Source organism: Vigna radiata, unplaced genomic scaffold, assembly GCF_000741045.1.
Source record: "Vigna radiata var. radiata cultivar VC1973A unplaced genomic scaffold, Vradiata_ver6 scaffold_83, whole genome shotgun sequence".
Lineage (NCBI taxonomy): Eukaryota > Viridiplantae > Streptophyta > Magnoliopsida > Fabales > Fabaceae > Vigna > Vigna radiata.
Window position 1 is genome coordinate 520,598 of NW_014543268.1, and position 19,895 is coordinate 540,492.

At 33.1% G+C, this 19,895-nt stretch overlaps 4 protein-coding genes across 5 annotated transcripts; 2 read left to right on the forward strand and 2 right to left on the reverse strand.

The window, feature by feature from the left end:
- The first annotated feature begins 331 nt into the window (after positions 1–331).
- On the forward strand, positions 332–3,087 carry LOC106754028 (RING-H2 finger protein ATL22-like). Its single transcript, XM_014635961.2, has 2 exons — positions 332–1,111; positions 1,786–3,087. Exons 1-2 carry the CDS (start codon positions 442–444, stop codon positions 2,226–2,228), a joined length of 1,113 nt encoding a protein of 370 aa, XP_014491447.1. The 5' UTR covers positions 332–441; the 3' UTR covers positions 2,229–3,087.
- Positions 3,088–3,324: 237 nt separating this feature from the next.
- LOC106754172 (protein SDE2 homolog) lies at positions 3,325–6,071 on the reverse strand. The gene is made up of 3 exons (XM_014636167.2): positions 5,313–6,071; positions 4,615–5,197; positions 3,325–3,660 (listed from the first exon to the last, which is right to left on the reverse strand). Exons 1-3 carry the CDS (start codon positions 5,948–5,950, stop codon positions 3,514–3,516), a joined length of 1,368 nt encoding a protein of 455 aa, XP_014491653.1. The 5' UTR covers positions 5,951–6,071; the 3' UTR covers positions 3,325–3,513.
- An 8,191-nt stretch (positions 6,072–14,262) lies between these two features.
- LOC106754029 (non-specific lipid-transfer protein 3-like) lies at positions 14,263–14,610 on the forward strand. The gene has a single exon (XM_014635962.1). It carries the CDS (start codon positions 14,263–14,265, stop codon positions 14,608–14,610), a length of 348 nt encoding a protein of 115 aa, XP_014491448.1.
- A 4-nt stretch (positions 14,611–14,614) lies between these two features.
- Positions 14,615–19,656, reverse strand: LOC106754139 (cyclic nucleotide-gated ion channel 1). 2 transcript variants are annotated; one of them, XM_014636117.2, is made up of 10 exons: positions 19,427–19,656; positions 18,798–18,893; positions 17,675–18,221; positions 17,330–17,539; positions 16,950–17,230; positions 16,627–16,738; positions 16,288–16,524; positions 15,801–16,195; positions 15,336–15,649; positions 14,615–14,748 (listed from the first exon to the last, which is right to left on the reverse strand). In XM_014636117.2, exons 2-9 carry the CDS (start codon positions 18,824–18,826, stop codon positions 15,349–15,351), a joined length of 2,112 nt encoding a protein of 703 aa, XP_014491603.1. In that variant the 5' UTR covers positions 18,827–18,893; positions 19,427–19,656; the 3' UTR covers positions 14,615–14,748; positions 15,336–15,348. The 2 variants fall into 2 exon arrangements, with proteins under 2 accessions (XP_014491603.1, XP_014491602.1); XM_014636116.2 differs by lacking the exon at positions 14,615–14,748 and having other exon boundaries at positions 15,055–15,649.
- Between the last annotated feature and the right edge of the window lie 239 nt (positions 19,657–19,895).

The window sequence follows — 19,895 nt, forward strand, 5'->3', positions numbered from 1 at the left end:
ACCAATTACATATTCAAATGTTATAAAAAAAATGTTATTTAAGTATCATTATTCTAAATTATATGGCACTTTTCAATAAACTTATTACCAACCAACCATCAAGGTTGCACCAGCAAGACAACTAAACTCCTATGAATTCTGTGATCAAAATCATCGAAACTGGATTATCTAAAGACAGTAAACTAAGCCTGAAGAATAATTCAAGGATGATTTAAGACTTGTTGTTATTGTCTAACTAATATGCTGAGCGCTGACACGACACAATAATTATTATATTGCAGTGATTCTGCATATGGCGAATTGCCTTGAGTCAGTCATAATTCCACATCTTTGTTACACTACTGTATACCATATATAATATCATTTGACTTTCAGGCCCTTCGTTTTTAACTTGAATTGTTTGGTTCTTTCCCACACCAGATTTCTTCTCCTGCAAAGCAAATGAACATCTTGAAGGTCCTGTTCCACTGCTTCATACCTTTTGCGGTCGCATATGCATCATCTGATTGCCAATATTATTCTTGGTGCAGCGACAACAACATCCTTATTCGTTTTCCCTTCCAAATAGAAGGTCAGCAACATCCTTATTGTGGCTATCCTGGTTTCAAACTAACTTGTTCCAATGATAGCAAAACTGTTATAACACTTCCTTACATGGGAAAGTTCTTTGTCCGCAACATTAACTACCTCAGACAACAGATGCAAGTGTACGACCCAGATGATTGCCTTCCAAAACGTCTTTTAAGCCTCAACCTTTCAGCTTCTCCCTTCACTGTCACTTCACTCCGGAACTACACCCTCTTAAGCTGCCCAACTCCCCACACAGGCTCGCAGTTCATTCCCATTGACTGTCTTAGCAATTCAACGTCTTTTGTCTCAGCTATTCCTTCACTGAACTTCACTTCATTGCCCGAGTCTTGCCATGTTGTAAAGAAACTATCATTTCCAGTTGCATACCAGGAAAATTTCAGAGATGATCTCCTTCGTGGAGATCTTCTATTAACATGGTATTCACCTGACTGTAGATATTGCGAATCACAACAAGCTCTGTGCGGATTTGATGAGAGCATAAACAGTGATCAAGTTGGTTGTTTCTTTGATGACCAAACGGGTAAATACTCCCTCAAATTCATTTTATTTATTTTTTAAGCTTTTTTTCTATGATTTTTAAATTGAATGTTATTTCCTTTTATCCAATATAGTGAAGACAATTTTATTTATATATATTATATAGAGATAAAAAAGCAAAATGGAGAGATTTATGTTATTTGATTTTCAATGTGTTCTTTTTTCCACAATGTGTTAGAAACTTGGTAATCCAAACGGCTTAAAGTACTAAGAGAAACAAAAGAAGCTATATTATTGACTTGTTGTGTTCTGAATGGAGATGCCATTGTTAGGTGGGCCATAAGTTTGCTTCGTGTTCTTAGTACCATAAATTGCAAGAAAAATTAGTAAAGTCAATGTACGTTATCATATGATTTATTTTTTGGGTACATCCTTTGACTTTAATAGCTTGTTTGCTAGTTGAGACTTAATTAATAAAATATGCATTAAAATCATCGTGGAGTCGTGGTTTGCTTGCAAATTGAAAGTCATCAATCATATTCTAATGCAAATGGCTAAGGGATCAAAAATTACTCGGTGATTATATATACTATCATATTTAGCAGACAGTGATGCTATAGATTTTCAAAGAACTGATTTTGAATTGATGTTAATCTTTTAGAGACCAAGTGTGGGTGCTCTCTATCGACTATTTGTTGAGTAGTCTTTAATTTTCAGGACGTCAAGAACATGGTCTTCGAGTTTTTGGAATCATCACATTATCCATCGTTGGACCAGCTATCGTGTGTGCCATTGCAATGACTTGCTACGCCACCTTCAGGTACAGAAGAGGCAACACAGGGAGAATTGCTGCAGCACAGAGGTCTGCAGCAACTGAAATACCGGAATCTGCCACCGTTAGGATGGGTCTGGATGAGTCTACAATCGAGTCGTATCAGAAACTGGAGTTAGGGGAGAGCCGAAGAGTGCCAGGACCCAATGAGGGATGTTGCACCATATGTCTGTCAGAGTATAAAACCAAAGACACTATAAGATGTATTCCTGAATGCGCACATTGCTTCCATGCTCACTGCATCGATGAATGGCTTCGCATCAACACTACATGCCCTCTTTGTCGCAACTCTCCCTCTACAGTTCTAGCCATGTCCAGTGATCATTGATTCCTAGGAAACTGTTGTTCCTTGTTTACTTCGAATACATATATCGTATAGGTGATAAATTTTCCGCGAAAGAAATTTAAACAAGAAATAAATAATTGAAGAAATCTGTAATCACTCTCAGAATGGTGTCATTCATGGTGTTGCAGTGAGATATGTTTTTGTCTGAGAATAATCAGCTGGATTGCATTGTGAATTTAAGCATATTTCATACAGTCTATAATACAAAATTACATACTCTACTGTATAACCTTTAATATAAATTTGAATAATCCATCTCAAATATAAATTATATTTCACATTGTACGATTCATGATATAAAATTAAATTCCGATATATGCCTAAAATATATTCTGAATTATTAAATGCAAATCTACGAATTTTCCCTACACCACCACCTGTGGGTCTATTAGATCACACCCTTCAAAGGAGTGTCGTTGAAACTTATATTCGCATTTTTCTGACTTTGTTAGTGATAGGAGATTATCACATGCTTTTCTAACTTAGTATTTGCTATCAGCCGTATCTTTTCAAAGGGAGTGTTGGATGCAATGGCATAGATCAAGTCTTATTGCCACGTGGGAGTTCTATGATGAGTACATTGAAAGGAAGAACGGCGTTGAAGTACTATTATTTTTAACATATGATTAGTTTATATTCTTTTAGTTCTAAACATATTTAAAGGTAAAATAAAAATATTAAATGTGGACACCAAGTTAAAATTATATCTTCGTTGAACCTGAAGAATAACTGAATGATTATTTGGTATCATCTGCGGAACAATTGCCCAATATGCTGAGTGTGCTAAGTTGACAAAACAATGGCATTTGGTTTTCTAATTTTGCTAATTCCACATCTTCATTACACAATATTATTTGCCTTTCAGTGACCCTTGATCGATAGTGTAGTTACATGGACATCAATATTCGGAAGACTTGAATGGTGGGAGGTTCTGAATATAACATGGACTGTAATAAATAGGAAAAGTAATATTCATCCATTGATGATAACGTTTTCTGATAATATAAAATAAAAAAAAAAAAACAGAAAAATTGGAATTGTTCATAATACATAATTCTTGGATTTTACAGTGTTCAACTTCCTTTAACTGCTGGTAAAAGGTATTATTAGTACGTAAAATACCGCTCACGACAAACACTAAATCGAACAGAAAAAGGCATGCATCAGTCAGGTCCCAAAGTCAGAGGATACATTTGACACCTAAGTAAAAGGTGCAAATAGTTACGAAATACTGTACAGAAAAGGAACTGCCATCTCAAAACACTCTTTACTTCTTAGCGAGTAGCTTCTTTGGAAGTTTATTCAGAGGAGTGGATTTTAGAAGAAACAGTCTGGCAGCCCGCTCCTGCAAAGTACCTCCACATTTTAACCCACGTGACTGCAGTTCACACTTCAACCTTTCCAAGCCAAGAACCTGTCAAGAATATATGTTTAGAGCCTCGCACATTTCAGATGTAAACAATGGAAACTACTGCAAGTAGCTTTATCTTGAATGTTGATAATTGATCCAGAACCAATATCAAACCAAACATACATTTTTCTGATTTTTCCACAAATATAAAATTTAGCACTCGAGGAGAATGAAAAACATTGCTAAAAAAATTGGAATTATCCCTCAACTCACGACAGACCAATATAGCTACTATAATTCACATTCTTAAGCCACCTTCAACTAATTGTAGAGTAATTGAAAAACACTAAATAAGGGTGACAACTGACTTGAGATTGAAACTATAAAATAATTCTCGAGGGCTTGAAGGATCTTCTCATTCTCATTCTATATATAATATAAACAGGATAACCCTAAACACAATATAACAATGATAAATATTCTAACAAACTAAACTGATTACAGTAAATTTAATAACAATAAAAAAGGGGTCTGGGTGGATTTATTTATACCACCTCCTCCAATAGTACATAATGCTTTGATTACAACAATGTACAAGTCAGAGGGTTCTCTAATCTTATAACTAACGAGTCAACCTAGTATCAAAGGAATTTTTACTGGGTCCCCAACACGCCATAACACCTAAAACAGACTTGCATTTGAAAGCTCTCTTTAAAATACTTCTTTCTTACTTTGTAATATATTCATAAGACTAAAGTTCCAGCTAAGCCTCAACATAATGACATATTTCTAGTCAAGTTTAAGCCATTTTTAAGGTAAAATAAGAATGCATGTTTAATAAGAACATAGAAATAAATTGTTTTACCAATTTATCATTAATGTCTTATCTATTTCTTTCTAAACTAGAATAATGGATTTCTTCGCCTTCAAATCCAATTCGACATATTAATGAAGCAGAATATAATTAAAAAATAGTGAAGGGTACCACACAAGTACAGGATTCTACTGAAAACACACCTCTAGTTCGGAAGAGGAATTAAAGGCATCAAAATTAAGGGGCTCATCCATTGCGGGAACACTAGTGCTTGGCGAGCTCTCTTCATTGACTGCTGCTTCATGCTCAAGTGATCCGTCAATTTCCATATCATTATTAGAGTCGCCAGCGGCCACAGTTTCAGAGCCTGTAATATTTGAGACCTGATTTACAGCACCATCAAACTTATCAGACACACCTCCATCGCAACCCTGATGTCCATCTTCTTCCACAATAAGTGCAGCAACCACTGACTCATTTGGCATTGCAGAAGCCTCATTGCTTATCACATGCTCGTCCATGGGCGGAATACTTTCATCACTCAGCAACCCAACAGATCCCACGCTTCCTTGTACAACAGTTTCCTTCTCTTCCTCAGACCCACTTTCACACGAGGCGGAACCAGAGGCGCCTCCTCCGCCAGCCACCGAACCCAGACTGCCCTCAGCCTTAGTTGAATCAGACTCGTTGTGATCATTCAATAAATCTGATTTCTCCATTTCCCCCTCTACATCAGAATCATCACTATAATCACTATCACTTTCATTTAATTTCCTCTTCCCCATCCTGCAAAACACAAAAGCAAATATCAATAATACACAAAGGCTAAACAATCATCAGAGGGAACTATATGATAATAAATTAACAAACAAAAACACATCACATGAGAGAGTCAACTTACCATATCTTCAACTTCTTGGCATCGTGGTGGGGTTGTGAAGGGATCTTGCGTTTGGCGGTGAGAGCCTCCTTAACGGACAAGGCAACCTCCGCAACGCAACGCTCAGATTCCGCCCGATATTTCTCCACGTATTTGTGAGCCTCACCATCTCCTTGAGCCTTTCCCTTACCCTTACCCTTCTTCATTTGCTTCTTGAGAAACTCCTCAGCCACCTTCTCGAGCCTTCTCTCCTCTTCTCCGGCCTTCCACTCCTCTAACCTCTTCTCGGCGTTGACGTGCCTCAGCCTCCGACCACTCATGTCCCGACAGGCGTCGAAATTGTTGGTCTTTTTCTGCCCGGCCTTCGTTGCGGCACCACGAAGAAGCGACCCGAAGCCCCCCTTTCCGCCTTTGAGACGCAGCAGCAGCCGCACGGACGGGAACATGTTGCCATCTTCCGGGGAGCATTGGATTATGTCGTTGAGGTGTCGGAAGCCGGTGACAAGGCGCTGGTGCTGCACGGGAATTCCAGTGAGTTCGAAAAGGCGATCCTTGATGAAACTCACGTAGAGGATCGGAGAGGGAAATAAGAGGGTTAGGGTTTTTCCATCCAAGTGTTTCACGAACAGGTTGTACATCTTGCTGTCCTGCTGCTCCATTCCTGAATTCTAACCCTAGAAATTGGAGGATTTAGAAAATTAGGGTTTGGTGAAATTGGGAAGAACAGATCCAGAGAGAAATAAGAAAGGTGAGATTCAATAACCCCTTAACTAAATATGGTAGAGTGATTTTTTTATGTTGAATTCGCTTTTACAATATATTAAATATTAGATATTAAATATATCGTATATAAATGAATTATTTTATAGTGATTTATCTTCTATTTCTTTACTGTAATTGGATGAACTCTGTAATTATATAGTGAAAAAATTATGAATTTCGAAAAGATACAAAAAGAGATTTACTTGTTTAAAAATTTAAAAGAATTGTTAAAGACCGGAAGAATTAAGGGAATAAGTATACTCTATTAATAAATATTTTAAACCTATGAATAAACCAATATAGATATTCTAGATATATTAAGAATATAAATAGCAGTGAAAACACATGTATGTTTCCACTTTTTTTCAATAGAAAGTTATTAAACAAAATATTTTGTATTGATTAATAATTATAAAATCAAATCATTTGTATATTTTTTTAGATATAAATTATTAATAGAATTTAAAAAATATTGAGAAAAAATAAAATTAGAAATAACATTTTAGTATGCGTAATTATTTAAATTTTAAAAATAATTGATATGTGGTAAAATTTTAAAAAGCAAAAGAAGAAACATGTTATGTATAATAGTAGATAACATATTATTATATAATATAAACTATAATTTATGAATATCTTATATACAAATAATTAGTTATTATATTATAAGATTTATTTTAAAATCTATAAGGATTTTTTTTTTCCACATTTTCTTTCCAATATTAATCTTTAAATAAAAGAGTTTCTAAATTAAAATATTTATTTTAACAATTTTATTCTCTTTAAATTTAATATTTTTTAATTTCACATTTTTTAAACTTAACCATTTTTTTAATTATAAAATTACATGCAAAAGTAAATAAAAACTTTTACAGTAAAATTATAAAAATTATTATTATTTAATTTATGATTTTAATAAATTATTTATTATTTTAATATTTTTTATTATTATAAAAACTAGTTGAGACGGTGCATACATTAAGGTTATTTTGTTTCAAGACGTTGTTCTTCTATTCTAAATCTTTTTGTTCTTTTTAATTGTTTCGAGATCTCGTGTTGGTTTTTTGCATGGTTGATCTTTAAATCTTTTTACAGTGTTTTCATTGAAATTTCTTTTTTTAAATCCCTAAATTTATAGTTTCAAAAATTTCTAAATCTATAGTTTTAAAATTTCTATTTACTAAATCCTTAATTTTGTTTTAAAGCATGTGTTCAACTAAATAGTGTAACCTCATAAATTAAATTCCAATTTCTCGTCATCAAATTAAACCCTAATTTCATATAATAAAATTATTCACGTTACCAACGTGTATTGTACACTACATTAGCACAATCGTTTATGTTTACTTTAAAAAAAACACTTATTTTTAAAATTAAAAATCTCATTGAAATAGTTTAAAATGAGAATATTGAATTGAGATTTTTTTTTATAAATATATAAATAATTAGAGATTTTAACTTTTAATTTAATAATATATAATTATATAAATAATATTATGTTAGAGTCATTAAATTCAACAACAAAGTGGGATTTAGGTGTGCATGGCTGAGTGGACCGAGAGATTTTGACCGTAGTATATAATGAAATTTTTAAAACCTCGAGCCACTTTTTCTGCATGCACCTTCTTCCTCAAAGTTTCTGAATTTCATTTTCTCCTTCTTCTCTCTAAAATTCTTTTTCCTTCTCTCTACAAATCCTCATCCTTTTCTTCTTCTGATCATCAATCAGGCAGTACCTGAGTCCTCCTAGTGCCAAGGGCTTCACTTTGCACCGATCAAGTTGTTGTTTTGGAGTTGGTAAGTTAAAATTTCTCTCCGTCCTTTGAGGTTTGTGTGTTTATGATGTATGCAAGCGTTGTTTGGCTTGCATGTGTTCATCTAGTCCTTTTTTGTGTATGTTTTTGTCCTTGGTTCCATGATTGGTTTCTTTTCACCAATCAGAAGTTTGTAGGAAGACATATAAGTTACTTGCGATATAGGTAATACTGTGGAAGCATAGCAGTTTCTGGGTTTCGAGGTAAGGGAAGCTTGTAATTTAATTATGATTTTTTGTTTTGGAATGGTTGCATGTTTGAATGATGTTATGTTTGGTGATTTGGTTGATATTTAATATTGAAGATGCTGCATGTTAATCTATATGTGTTGATGCTGATGAATGGTGTGAACTCGAAAGAAATAGGGTTTGATCTTAATTTTGCAGTACTCTGCAAAATTCTGTAATTGTTGTCAAAAGTCATTCGTGACCGTTCGGTTTCCCTTGGTGTGTTCGGTCTTGACTGAATTCTCCTTCTGCAGAGAATTTTAGTTAATGACCGATAAATCTTCTATTGGATATGATTGAAAATAAGCATTCGGTCTATGTATAGTCTTCAATGTCCACTTTAGTAGTAAGCCTAATTAAAGTACTCAATATAATTTAAGTCTTCGATACCATATTTATTCTCAGTCGTAATTATTGTTGGGTATTTTAGTAGTCGGATCTACTTATTCATTTTTGTATTGGTCTTGTACTAGCACTCGGTCTTCTTAGTGCTTGATCTTGTACTAGCACTCGGTCTCCTTAATGCTGGTCTTGTATTGGCACTCGGTCTCCTTAGTGCTTGGTCTTGTACTAACACTCGATCTCCTTAGTGCTCGGTCTTATACTAGCACTTGGTCTCAGTAGTGCTCAATCTTATACTAGCACTCACTCTCAGTAGTGCTCGGTCTTGTACTAAGTACTTAGTCTCGTTGTAGTACTCAGTCATAGACTTGTATTCGGTACTACTAATGTTCGGCTTAAATTAATAGCGTTCGGCCCAATTCAATAGTATTCAACCTATGCCAAAAATATTCGGTCTAAGCCCTTAGGGTTCGGTTAAAGCTTATAGTATGCAGTTCTGTCTGATAGTAAGTGTTCTATAGTGTTCAATCAATCCTTTGATCCTATCTAGTACGAACCGTCAGTCCTAGCTATTGAGTAGTGAAAATACATCAATCTCACCATAAGTGTTCAGTTTAACTAAAGTCTTAAATTTGGTAATAGTGTTGGGTCATGTTAATCTCTAGGTAGTGTTCTTTTGTTCGGTCTTGCTCATGAGTTGAGTGATCTCTTCTTTTCAACCTTGTTTAAGGGTGGGACTTTGTGTTTACTATTCGGTTTAGTTTATAAGAATGAATAAGTATGATTATGCTAAAGTATAATGTGATTTGTATAAATATGGATATGAAATAGTCTCCCAAGGAGGAATATCTCGTGGATAGTTATTGAATGGTAAAGTATGAATGTGGTCAAAGCTTAGCTGGCGTTTATCCTGATATTTTGTGATTACTCATTTTCGAGTAGAGAAGAGTAAATCATGTGTGAGAATGGCAGGAGGTCCTTATCCATAGGTTAACTTGGGCGAGGTATAACAAACTAACGTCGAGTGGCAACTATTGAAGGCATCCCAGCTACTACACCATCTGGGTGCATAAACGTCATAGCTACATAATTCATACAATCTGGATAAGTCAAGTCAGTGGTTGGTCATTGCATGTATATTCCTTTCGGTTATTGTCTGAAATATGTGTATGATAGTTGTATGTTATAAGTAAATCTGTTATGTTTTTATTGATTAATTAAATTACATAAGCTTACCTTACTCTTCTGTTTTGTCTTTGTTGTCTGTTCGGTCATCCTTCCTGTTGCAATGATCATCCTGTGGATGTAAGCAGAAAGTGACGAGTGTTCGCTTGAAGAAGCTTTGGAAGTAGAGAACCCTAAAGTTTAGTTGTAGGACCGTTCGATCAGTAGCATTAGTATTATCTTTTGTATTACCGTTCTACTTAAACATATTTTTGGAACCGTTCGGTTTGCTCATTTATCTTGCAACAGACTTTATGATCTATTGTAAAGTTTCAAATATCCGGCACTTTAGTTTATCTAAAACTAATGTTGTAAATTCTTTATGCGTGCTATCATATCATTATATAATAACTCTTTTATATAGTTTTAAGCTATATTTTTGGGATATTACATATTCTAATTATGTTTAATGAGCATACCATAGAATAATGTATCATCTTTGTTGATTAAGAGAGTTTTCATATATTTATTTATGTTTCAATATGTTAATAAAGAAATATTGTTTTTCTTTTTTACTTTTGTTAGATATGTTTTATGCTAAACATAATATATATATATATATATATATATATATATATATATATATATTAAATATGCTTTTGAACAATTATGGTATATAGAATAGAGTTATTGGTTTTGCTTTCAAGTGAAAATATTTGTATAGATAGATGAAATAAGGTTTAATTAGTTTAGAGATTTTCTCACTGTTTTTTTCTTAATTAAGAATCTAATTTTGAAAAATTGAAATAATATAACACCATTATTATTGTACTGACTTAATAACTTTAAAAAATAATGATATAACCGTTGTGGTAGATTTTTCAAATCATATAATACAAAATTATTGAATAAGTAACTGATGTAAACATTTAATATTTTTATTTTCATCCATCTTAGTTCTAATTTCTTTTGGACTATAACATCTTTTTGAACAAGTCATTCGTTCAATTTTTATCGCCTATCTTAGGCTTTTTTTTCCTTGTTCGATAATAGTCCATGGCACAACATAATTTCCCGTGTAAGGTTCTAGGAGACTGACAGTGATAGATATTTTTGTGGTTGAATAGGTGATAACCATCGGTTTTGGGATGGGTTTGAATGTTAAGATTTGAAGTATTTCTACCTGTACCTCTCCACATTTCTTCTTGCATCCTCATATTCCAAAAATGACATTCTTTAACGGATTTTGAAAATTTTTAAGCTTTTGAAATATTTTTCTATGGATTTCAAAATTCGTTAAAGAAAAAAAAATCTTTTAACTAATTTCAAAATCCGTCGAAGAAAAAATCTTTCTTTGAATTTTGAAATGCATTGAAGGATTTTTTGAAAGTTTCATTAGATTTCAAAATTTGTTGAAAACTTGAAAAATCTTTCAATGGATTTCGAAATTCATTAAAAGGTTTTTTTTCCTTCAACGAATTTCAAAATCTATTGAAGAAAAAAGTGAAATATAAGATTTTTTGAAATATAGGGACAATTTTAGGATTTAAAAAAAAATGCAGTTACAAAAAGAAATGTGAAGAGACAAAGGAGACCGCAATTAGAATAGTGATAACAAGAGACTAAAATTGCGATGGAACTGGTACTAGGTAGGTGGATAGAGAAACTTGGTAGGATGTAGGCCTATTTTTGCGGATTTTAAATGATCTGACTAGGAAATAATATTGTGTAGATCAAGGTTATTCGTGTTTATAAGATTGTTCCTTTTTCTTCCTTTGTATTAGACTTTATTCAATTCTTACTTTCTTTTATAGTTTCATTTTCTATTCATGCCTTTCTAGAAAAGAACTTCTAAAGGTCATCATTCTCAATGATGGGTTCGTCTCTTCTTATATTTCATTTTTAGGGTTTCTCTTTACATGTATCTCTTCATTCTTTGAGCTTTTTAACTATTTTCGTCACTCAGTAAACGATTTGTCGTGAACTATTTGTCGAGGAGGGTTTTCATTGCAACTGTGGTACATGTTTAACTATCTCAGATACATCATTCGTCCATGACTAATTTGGAGGTATTCCATGAATTAGAAATTGTCATTGTCATAGTGAAATCAATAGAAAGTCATAGACTTAAATTTAAATAACACATCGCTTTAAACTTTCTTTGAGTTCAACTATCCCAAGTACGTCATCAACTATGATTAATTTAGAGCTATTTCACAAATTAGAAAGTGGTAGTGGCCATTGTCTTAATGAAATCAACATGTATTAGAAACCTAATAAAATACAAAGTCATAGGACTAAATTTATTTTATTACTTGATGTTGGTTTGATTTTGGCTTGAGTAAGAGTAATCACAATGTTATCTGAATTCTATTTTTCCTTCATCTTCTTCAAAATCATTTTGCAGTAATCATCTCATAATGTGCAACCAATTACACTATTGTTGCATGTGGTAAGTTTTTAAAGTCAAATATATAAAATTCTAACATAAGTATTTTATATTAAATTTACCGACGTGAGGTCCATCATATTAAAGACAACATTGGGGCTTATTTAATGTTGTCACACCACACCAATTATATCTTGATTTCATAACATAATAATTACTTTGTTAAAAATTATTAAAGATATTCAATGAAATGAAAAGAATACAAATATTGTACCAACCAATAAGCATATCTAAAGAGATATTCTCACATAATATTTTAAGTCTAACTCAATCCTATAAATAAAACTAGATTGTAAGGTGAGGTTTGTACCCGTTTATATATATTTTAAATTGATTTTATCTCCAATAGATGTGGGACTTCTAACAGAAATGATAATCCTTAGAACATTTGCAATAGGTTGAGCCTTAATTGTTGTGGCTCAAATAAACAGTAATTTGAAAGGGTGTTCAATCTCATAGTGGTCTTTGTTCTATAATAACTTCAAATTATGCATAAAATAGGTTTTACTTGCCATCAACTTGTCCTTCCACAAATCAAAGTTATAATAAAAACAATTTCTTTTATAATATCAATATATAAGTAAAGAGAGTGTAGAAAGAGAAAATTGTATAACTAATTTGATCCTGATAAAAAGATTTAATGTTCAATTGTTAACCACTCTTAAATGAGAGATTAATTAAACACTAAAATAAATTGATATTACAAATAGTAGTAAGAACAATTTAAGAAAGAAAATATTTCTCTTAACGCTACAAGGAATGAACACCTCCTTTAAGTTCCGATGAAGACACCTTTCTGGAATCACACAAAAGATGACCTTTGTTGAAGTTACAAGAAATGAACAATTTCTTTGAATCACACAAAGGATGATCAATTTTATAGCGACACCTTATCATCTAAGATTACCCATACTAGGTCTTTCCAAAAGCTTGTGACAAAGCTAATTTTTTCAATCTAACTTCTCTATTTAGTAAATATTACTCTCACTTTCATTTATAGAAGCTATTTTTGAAAATAAGTTAAGAGTATGAAGAGTCAAGCCACAAATTATCGTAAATAATGAATTAATACAGGCCAAAATCAATTATTCTCACGACATTTATAATTGATTATTACTGTCACATTTTTTAAAAAGATTTCTGTTTACAATAATCAATTACAATAAGTGATAGTTGATTATTATTGTATACTTAAAAAACTATTTTTATAAAGTGATCCAGTGTTGTTGCTTTGTAACTTTGTATACTTACTAGGGAGGCATAACATTATAAACAAAAATTACAAGTCTTCCAATGACTTCTTTGCTTCTCTCTGAACCTTTGGACTTGGTATGATCACTAAAACAATATCAACTTCTTTTCTCAACACTATTTTCTACATTTTTATGAATCATCTAATTGCCTACTATTTATATATATTTATCATCTAACCTTTGTATTTTTGCAGAGTCTATACTCTTTACATTTTTCCTACATGGTGTATCCTTTATAGTTTTAGATCATCTATTTTTTACATTTTTGTTGTATCATTTAATTCTTTTATTTTCACATAGTCTACTTTACATTTTTTTTAAGTTTATCATTTGTATTTTAAAAAGTCTATTATTTACATTTTTCTACATAGTCTAACCGTTGTATTTTTAAATTGTCAATTCTTATAATTTTATTTTATCCTCTAACATTTGTATTCTTATGTCATCTACTCTTTACATTTTTTTCTGCATCATCTAAATTTTATATTTTCTAAAATATTCACTATTCATTTTCTTAACCTATAAATTTAATTTAATAATATATATATTTACTAACTTAAAAAAAATACACAAATAAAAATAAACATCACCTCGTGGTAGGCACAAGTTTAAGATTAGTGTGTATATATATAATATCAGAAATTTTATATGTAATGCTTGATATATCACACTCTTTGAATGACATTTATATAGCCAACAACTTGTAAAGGCAATCCGTTCTTCCTATCATTCCGCTCACAGTATACAGTAAACTACACAAGCATGGTTCACTTTTATTCACTCATGAAGTTTGCATGCATTGCAAGTAGACAGAACAAACAAAGAACTGCACAATCTCTCAATCTATGTAATATATATATATATATATGTGTGTGTGTATATATATATATGTATGACATTTGGTCCTGTACTAAAAACAGTTCAGTCCCAACTATCTTTAAAGGTGTTGTGTCTTTAACAATGAAAATGTCAAGAGCAGCAATCGTATCCATTGTCATTCTCCTAATTACTGGATGTGAAGCTCAGAGTTCCATAAAATGCCCCACAGTTATTGAGGATGTTTCACCTTGTGTTAGCTTCCTCAAATCAAACACAAAGCATCCCTCCGAGGAGTGTTGTCAAGGTATCAAGTCCCTGAATGGTGAGGCTGGAAGCCACGAAAATAGAGAAGCTATATGTCTGTGCCTCAAGCAAGGATTGACAGCCATTGGAGATTATGATCCCCAACGTATACCTCTAGTTCCCAAAGAGTGTGGACTCTCTGTTACGCTTCCTCCTATTGACGAAAAAACTGATTGCACAAAGTAAGCTTCTCTGCTCTTTTTCAAATTCAATTTTTTATTATGCTTCCAACTTAACTTTGACTATGACAGGGAAAATGATGATGACTACTTTTTATTTTTGGTATGCAGAGCAATCTTTATCATCTGAGGTTCATTTGGGTTGCTGCAAGTGCAAGATTATCATATCAATATATTATAAAAGGAGTAGAAAAATAAATTGATAATGAGCTTGTACTGAACCATGAATAAATAAAAATATTGCTTTCTCAACTATTCTGAATAAGATTAAATGCAGCTTCCTCCACTGCACAAGCGCTGACATATGTTAACTAAAGTTGATCTAATTAATCTTTATATTTGTTTTAATATAAGAATATTATAGATAAATTTTCCTATAACTTACCACTTGAAAAGGAAAAATAATGACATAAACTTTCTTACAAAATGATCAAATGAATAACGAAGGAACTGTACATGTCTGAAAATAATCAGCATAGTTTACAAAATTCAAGACTACAATATGCATTATGGATAAGGTTGTATTTTGAAATGATGAGATGAGATCTGCTATTTAAAAAATTGTAATTCAATCATCTTGTTTGTATTCTGCATAGATATTGTTAAATATAAATACATCATGTGAAAGGCTTTGGCGACGACATATACATTAATTTATTGAATGAATTCTTAAGCAACCCTCCCAAAATATGCACACACAACAGCTATGCAGTATGGATAACATGTCCTTACTCCTATATCCAAGTTAGTGTTTCAGAGAAGTGAAGTCTGGCTCGGCTGGCTTTGGAGGTAGCAGAGGCAGTAGTCTCTGTTGCATTCTATTCTGTCTGTTGTTTTCTCTCAGGTTTCGCAGTGCATTGGCAGCAAACCTTGATGCATATATCGTTGCGCCAAGGCTCAGAGTAGCGCCGTCATCATTTGTCAAAGCCTCTTGTAGCTTGTCTTCTTCTACGTGCAAAGACCTCTCAGCCTTCTTTTTCCAGTATCGACGCCAAGCTGCTTGTATGAAACATGCAGCCCATGTCTTCCACTGTGAGGAATAGAACCTGCATGGAAAACAAGGTTATTGCAGAATTGATGAGGTTAATGTAAAACACTTAAGGTTGTTTCTTGTCACATGTTTTTTTTTTTTTTTTCCTTTTTTGCTGCTGTTATTGCTAAAAATTTAATAATCTGATATAAATTACGAATTCTTGCCTGAAAGCGTGTTGGAGCTGCTTGCTGCTAAGACGGCGAAATTGGGAGGCAACAAGCTTCAAATCATCCGCCATGAGAGCAAAGGCTTCAACTTCTGATATGGTTTCCACTGTCCTAGTAGAAATGGGAAGATTCGAGGAGGAGTTAGGATCCAAGGCCCATGTCAGAAGCTCCTCTCCGCAGAAAGCACCAGCTTCCAGAAACAAGGAGTTGAAGAAACCAGTTCTTCCACCATTTGTCGTCACAGTAGAGACTTTTCCACGCATAATGAAAAGCATCTCATCAACTGGGTCTCCTTCACGAAAAATTTGGCTCTTCTCAGTATAAAGGACTGGCTTCAGTCTAGTGCAAATTGCATCCAACAACTGCTCATCCATTTTCTCAAACATTGGCACCTAAATCAATAAGAACATGAAAATGTTCATTACACAAAAGTCAGATAAAAAAAAAAATTATATGGGGAGACATGATTATGGATGATACTCACCTTTATAACCAAAGATAGACAAAGGTGACGCTTTATGTCCCTTCTGAGATCTTTAGGAAGGTTACGAATCAATGCCTCCTCCTCAACACCCCTATTTTCTTGCCATTGATACTGTTCATATTGTCTAATTCTTTCCTTCAAGTTCTCAGGTAGCATACGGTGGGACATCCACTGTTCTGCGTCCTGTCTCTTCACTCTCATCTCCTCCACTCTAACAGTTGTAGATTGCAAATATTTCTGTAATAATATTCAACACAGTGATGGGAGAATTTGTGGTTAACAACTTCTCATCATAAAGTAAAATTTTCAAAAACTACTTTTTCGCAGATAATGAATTACCTGCATGTTTCCAATAAGTAACGAGAATAAAACTAATCCAAAGATGGCAATGAAGATTGCAAATATTATCTCTGGCACATAAGTGCTTGTCTTGAGATCTTGTCCAAGAGAACTGCAAAAGATGACAATATTATATTGGTAAGCTTTCGGCCCCGTCTTCAAATAAATTTGCATCGACTTTTCCTTTATAAGATGATTACAAACACTAATAATAAATGTGTAGAAATATTACGAAAAAAACTATGTAGAAGTTCTACACTTCATGCTACAAGTCCATGGCATTTCATTTATATGAAAAGAAAGAACAAGAAGATTTGACCAACCTTAAATTGCGCAAACCCCACCAAAAGCAGTAGAAGAACTTCTCAGGAAAATCTGTGGTTGATTTTACCACACCTGAATGCAAAGCATCAAAAAAGATTCCGAAGTTGTAGCTTTCTCGGTCTTTGATATCCTCAGGGTCCACCAAAGAACAAGTTTGATTGAGAGCTGAAATTTTTTCTGCGATCCTGTTTCTACAACTCAAGTCTACACCCTTCACCTGTCTGCGCCAGCAACGCAGCTCTGACTCTACTGAGAGCAAATACCAGAAAGCTCCAACTACCTGATAAACCACATTTATTTGGTCATCATAAACTCAACATGGTGACTATCTAAGAACATGAATAAACTGGATTTGAATAAGCAATAAAAGTTAGCTTACGTGACTTGCTAGCATATAAAGAAAAAGATTATAAGCAGCTCCAGCCCCTGCTGTCTCAGTCAATATGCCAGAAGTTCTAGTTACTTCTTTGAACAGTGGATGGATCCGCAGAAGCCTTGGCACATACTGGATTAATACAGAATACTTCAACAAATCCTTTGCTACAAATGGATCTGTTTTCATGTTTGGATGTATGGCTAAAACAATCACCTAAATGTTAAACACAACATAAAATAAGTATGTTTTTCACACAAACCGAAATGACATAGGTTACTGGACACATAATGTCTTATTTTGCCTTCTTATCCATATATACATAAATAAATATAAGATCCAGAAAGATACCTGTGGAAGTGGAATAATTGATAGAATGTCGATGATGAAGTATGAAGTTAAGTATCTTTTCGTTATAGCCACAGGATCATCAACGAGCTCGCCCCTTCCAAAAACACGAGAAGAAGGGGGAATAAACCCCGTCTTAAACTGAAAGATTATGCGAAGAATGTAGAATAGATCAAAGAAGGTGCGAAAAACACTTGCAGTGATCTGCAATGACCCACTCAAATCAAGGCACTTTTGCTCATCATCAATCACTGGAATGTAAAAGAAGAACGGGTCCACAGAGACTGCCAACACACACGAAATTACAAAGATTTTGTTCCATTTCTGAAGCATTGAACTCTGTGGATCAAGAATTTTCTTCCTAGGTGGCAGCTTTTTCTGTCCATCACTTAAGGGATGAATAGCTGAAACTCTTCTCAAGTTCTTCATCTTCTCTGAACTACCCTCAACCTTTCTTCCTATACTCTTCAAAACTTCAATCACACTTGGTCTTCTTTTGTGATCGTTTTGCTCTATGCTAAAAGATGACTCCGATTTCCAATCTTCAAACCTGGACGGAGAGAAATTTTAACTTAATAATGCATCAGATATTTATTCATTAGCTTCCAACAATTACAAATAAGCTTCCAACTGTTATAAATATCATATGAATTATGATCAAGTCTCCAAATGGACCCCTCAATGGCTGTATTTGACTACAACATACTCCAATATCAAAATGATATCATCATCAAATCTCATCACCAGAGACTACTGGTGCTATGGTTCCTTTTACTTGATAAAAACAGAGAACACAGAAAAACCACCTATACAGTTATCTAATCTTGTTATTGATCTAAAATTGGCAATAACCCAACTTGGAGAACCACAGCTGCAGTAATTTGGACTATTAATTGCACAGTTTGGGGTCAATCTATCATGTATTATAAAACTGCATCTGTTAAAATAGTTAAATTTTATTATATTCTGAGGCAGATGATCCTATTTTTAAAGAAAATAAGTAGCTGAATGAAGCATAATGAAATTAAAAATAGATGAAGCAGAAGTGGTTCACAAGGTGTGTACCAAGAGCACTAAAATTTAAACAAGACAAATATGCGGCAAAACCAGGACTGAACAGTCGAACCTCACAAATCTATGTCCTTTTCCATTCATGATTAGGCTCTACTTCAGCAGTTTTCGTTCTCCCTCAAGCTTTACAGAAACAGAAGATTACTCAGACCTGCAAAATCCAGCATCAAATTTGAAACTTATTCCCTCAAGCTAAAAGTAGTGTGATACAGAAGGCAAGGGTCAATGGTTCATCGTTAAAGCAATATTAATATCATTTAATTAAAGTTATAAAAGTGAAGCCACCAACGACTTGGATATAAACAAATAAGTCAAGTCAATCTCCAAAATCAAGTACGGCCATAACAACCAACCTCGACCAGGTCAGAAATGACTGTTGTAAATATAAAATAGCCTAACAAAAGGACACCCTAATTTTTTAAGAGAACTTTACCAACATCAAACGACTAATGATGAAAAGAAGAACAAAAAGGAGAAACAAAGAACTAGATCAAACAAATATATAAAAAATGAACAATAAGTTTTTTATTATTATTTACTGGGCGTTGTTTTCCACACGTGAAACACCAAACTCACATGAGAGGAAGCTAAACATCAACATGAGAAAGTTTCTAAATTGGAAAGATAGATAATAAAAGTTGTCTTTTTTTTTTTTTTTTTTTGACAGAAGGATGAAACAACAACCTTAAAAATGGAATGTTTCATTAAATGCAGTAATAGGTTGTAGCCTTGGATGGAGCAGGGAGAGTTCAGAGTTGAGAGAGGGAATGATTGTGCTTTTATTGATGTGGCTGTGAAAAGATAAAGAGAAGGAGAAAGAACGAAGAAAGAGAGGGAGATAAGCTTTCTAAGACCAAGTCCACCATGTGAGAAGAGTCAAGTCATCACTCTTCCACACATGCAAAATTTCAATTCATTGAATGCAATGGAAAAAAATAATACACAACATGGCATTTCTTGTTGAACTATATTATTAAATATTAATTCTAATATCTGTAGTCTTACCTAGAAAATCAGGTTCAGAAAATGAAAATAATTAATAATACAATCACATACTTTTATATTCATTTTTGTACATAATATAAAATAGTTTAAAAAGTATAAAATTTTATAGTTTTTTTTAAAAAAAAAAGGGTTAAATATGTTTTTCGTC

Coding starts and splice junctions, on each gene's coding strand:
- LOC106754028 (XM_014635961.2), top strand. CDS start 442: ATGAACATCTTGAAGGTCCTGTTCCACTGCTTCATACCTTTTGCGGTC. Junction 1,112..1,785: donor TTTCTTTGATGACCAAACGG/GTAAATACTCCC, acceptor TTTAATTTTCAG/GACGTCAAGAACATGGTCTT.
- LOC106754172 (XM_014636167.2), bottom strand. CDS start 5,950: ATGGAGCAGCAGGACAGCAAGATGTACAACCTGTTCGTGAAACACTTG. Junction 5,198..5,312: donor GCCAAGAAGTTGAAGATATG/GTAAGTTGACTC, acceptor TGTGTTTTGCAG/GATGGGGAAGAGGAAATTAA. Junction 3,661..4,614: donor ATTCCTCTTCCGAACTAGAG/GTGTGTTTTCAG, acceptor TATTCTTGACAG/GTTCTTGGCTTGGAAAGGTT.
- LOC106754029 (XM_014635962.1), top strand. CDS start 14,263: ATGAAAATGTCAAGAGCAGCAATCGTATCCATTGTCATTCTCCTAATT.
- LOC106754139 (XM_014636117.2), bottom strand. CDS start 18,826: ATGAATGGAAAAGGACATAGATTTGTGAG. Junction 16,739..16,949: donor TGGGGTTTGCGCAATTTAAG/GTTGGTCAAATC, acceptor CATCTTTTGCAG/TTCTCTTGGACAAGATCTCA. Junction 16,525..16,626: donor TACTTATTGGAAACATGCAG/GTAATTCATTAT, acceptor ATATTATTACAG/AAATATTTGCAATCTACAAC.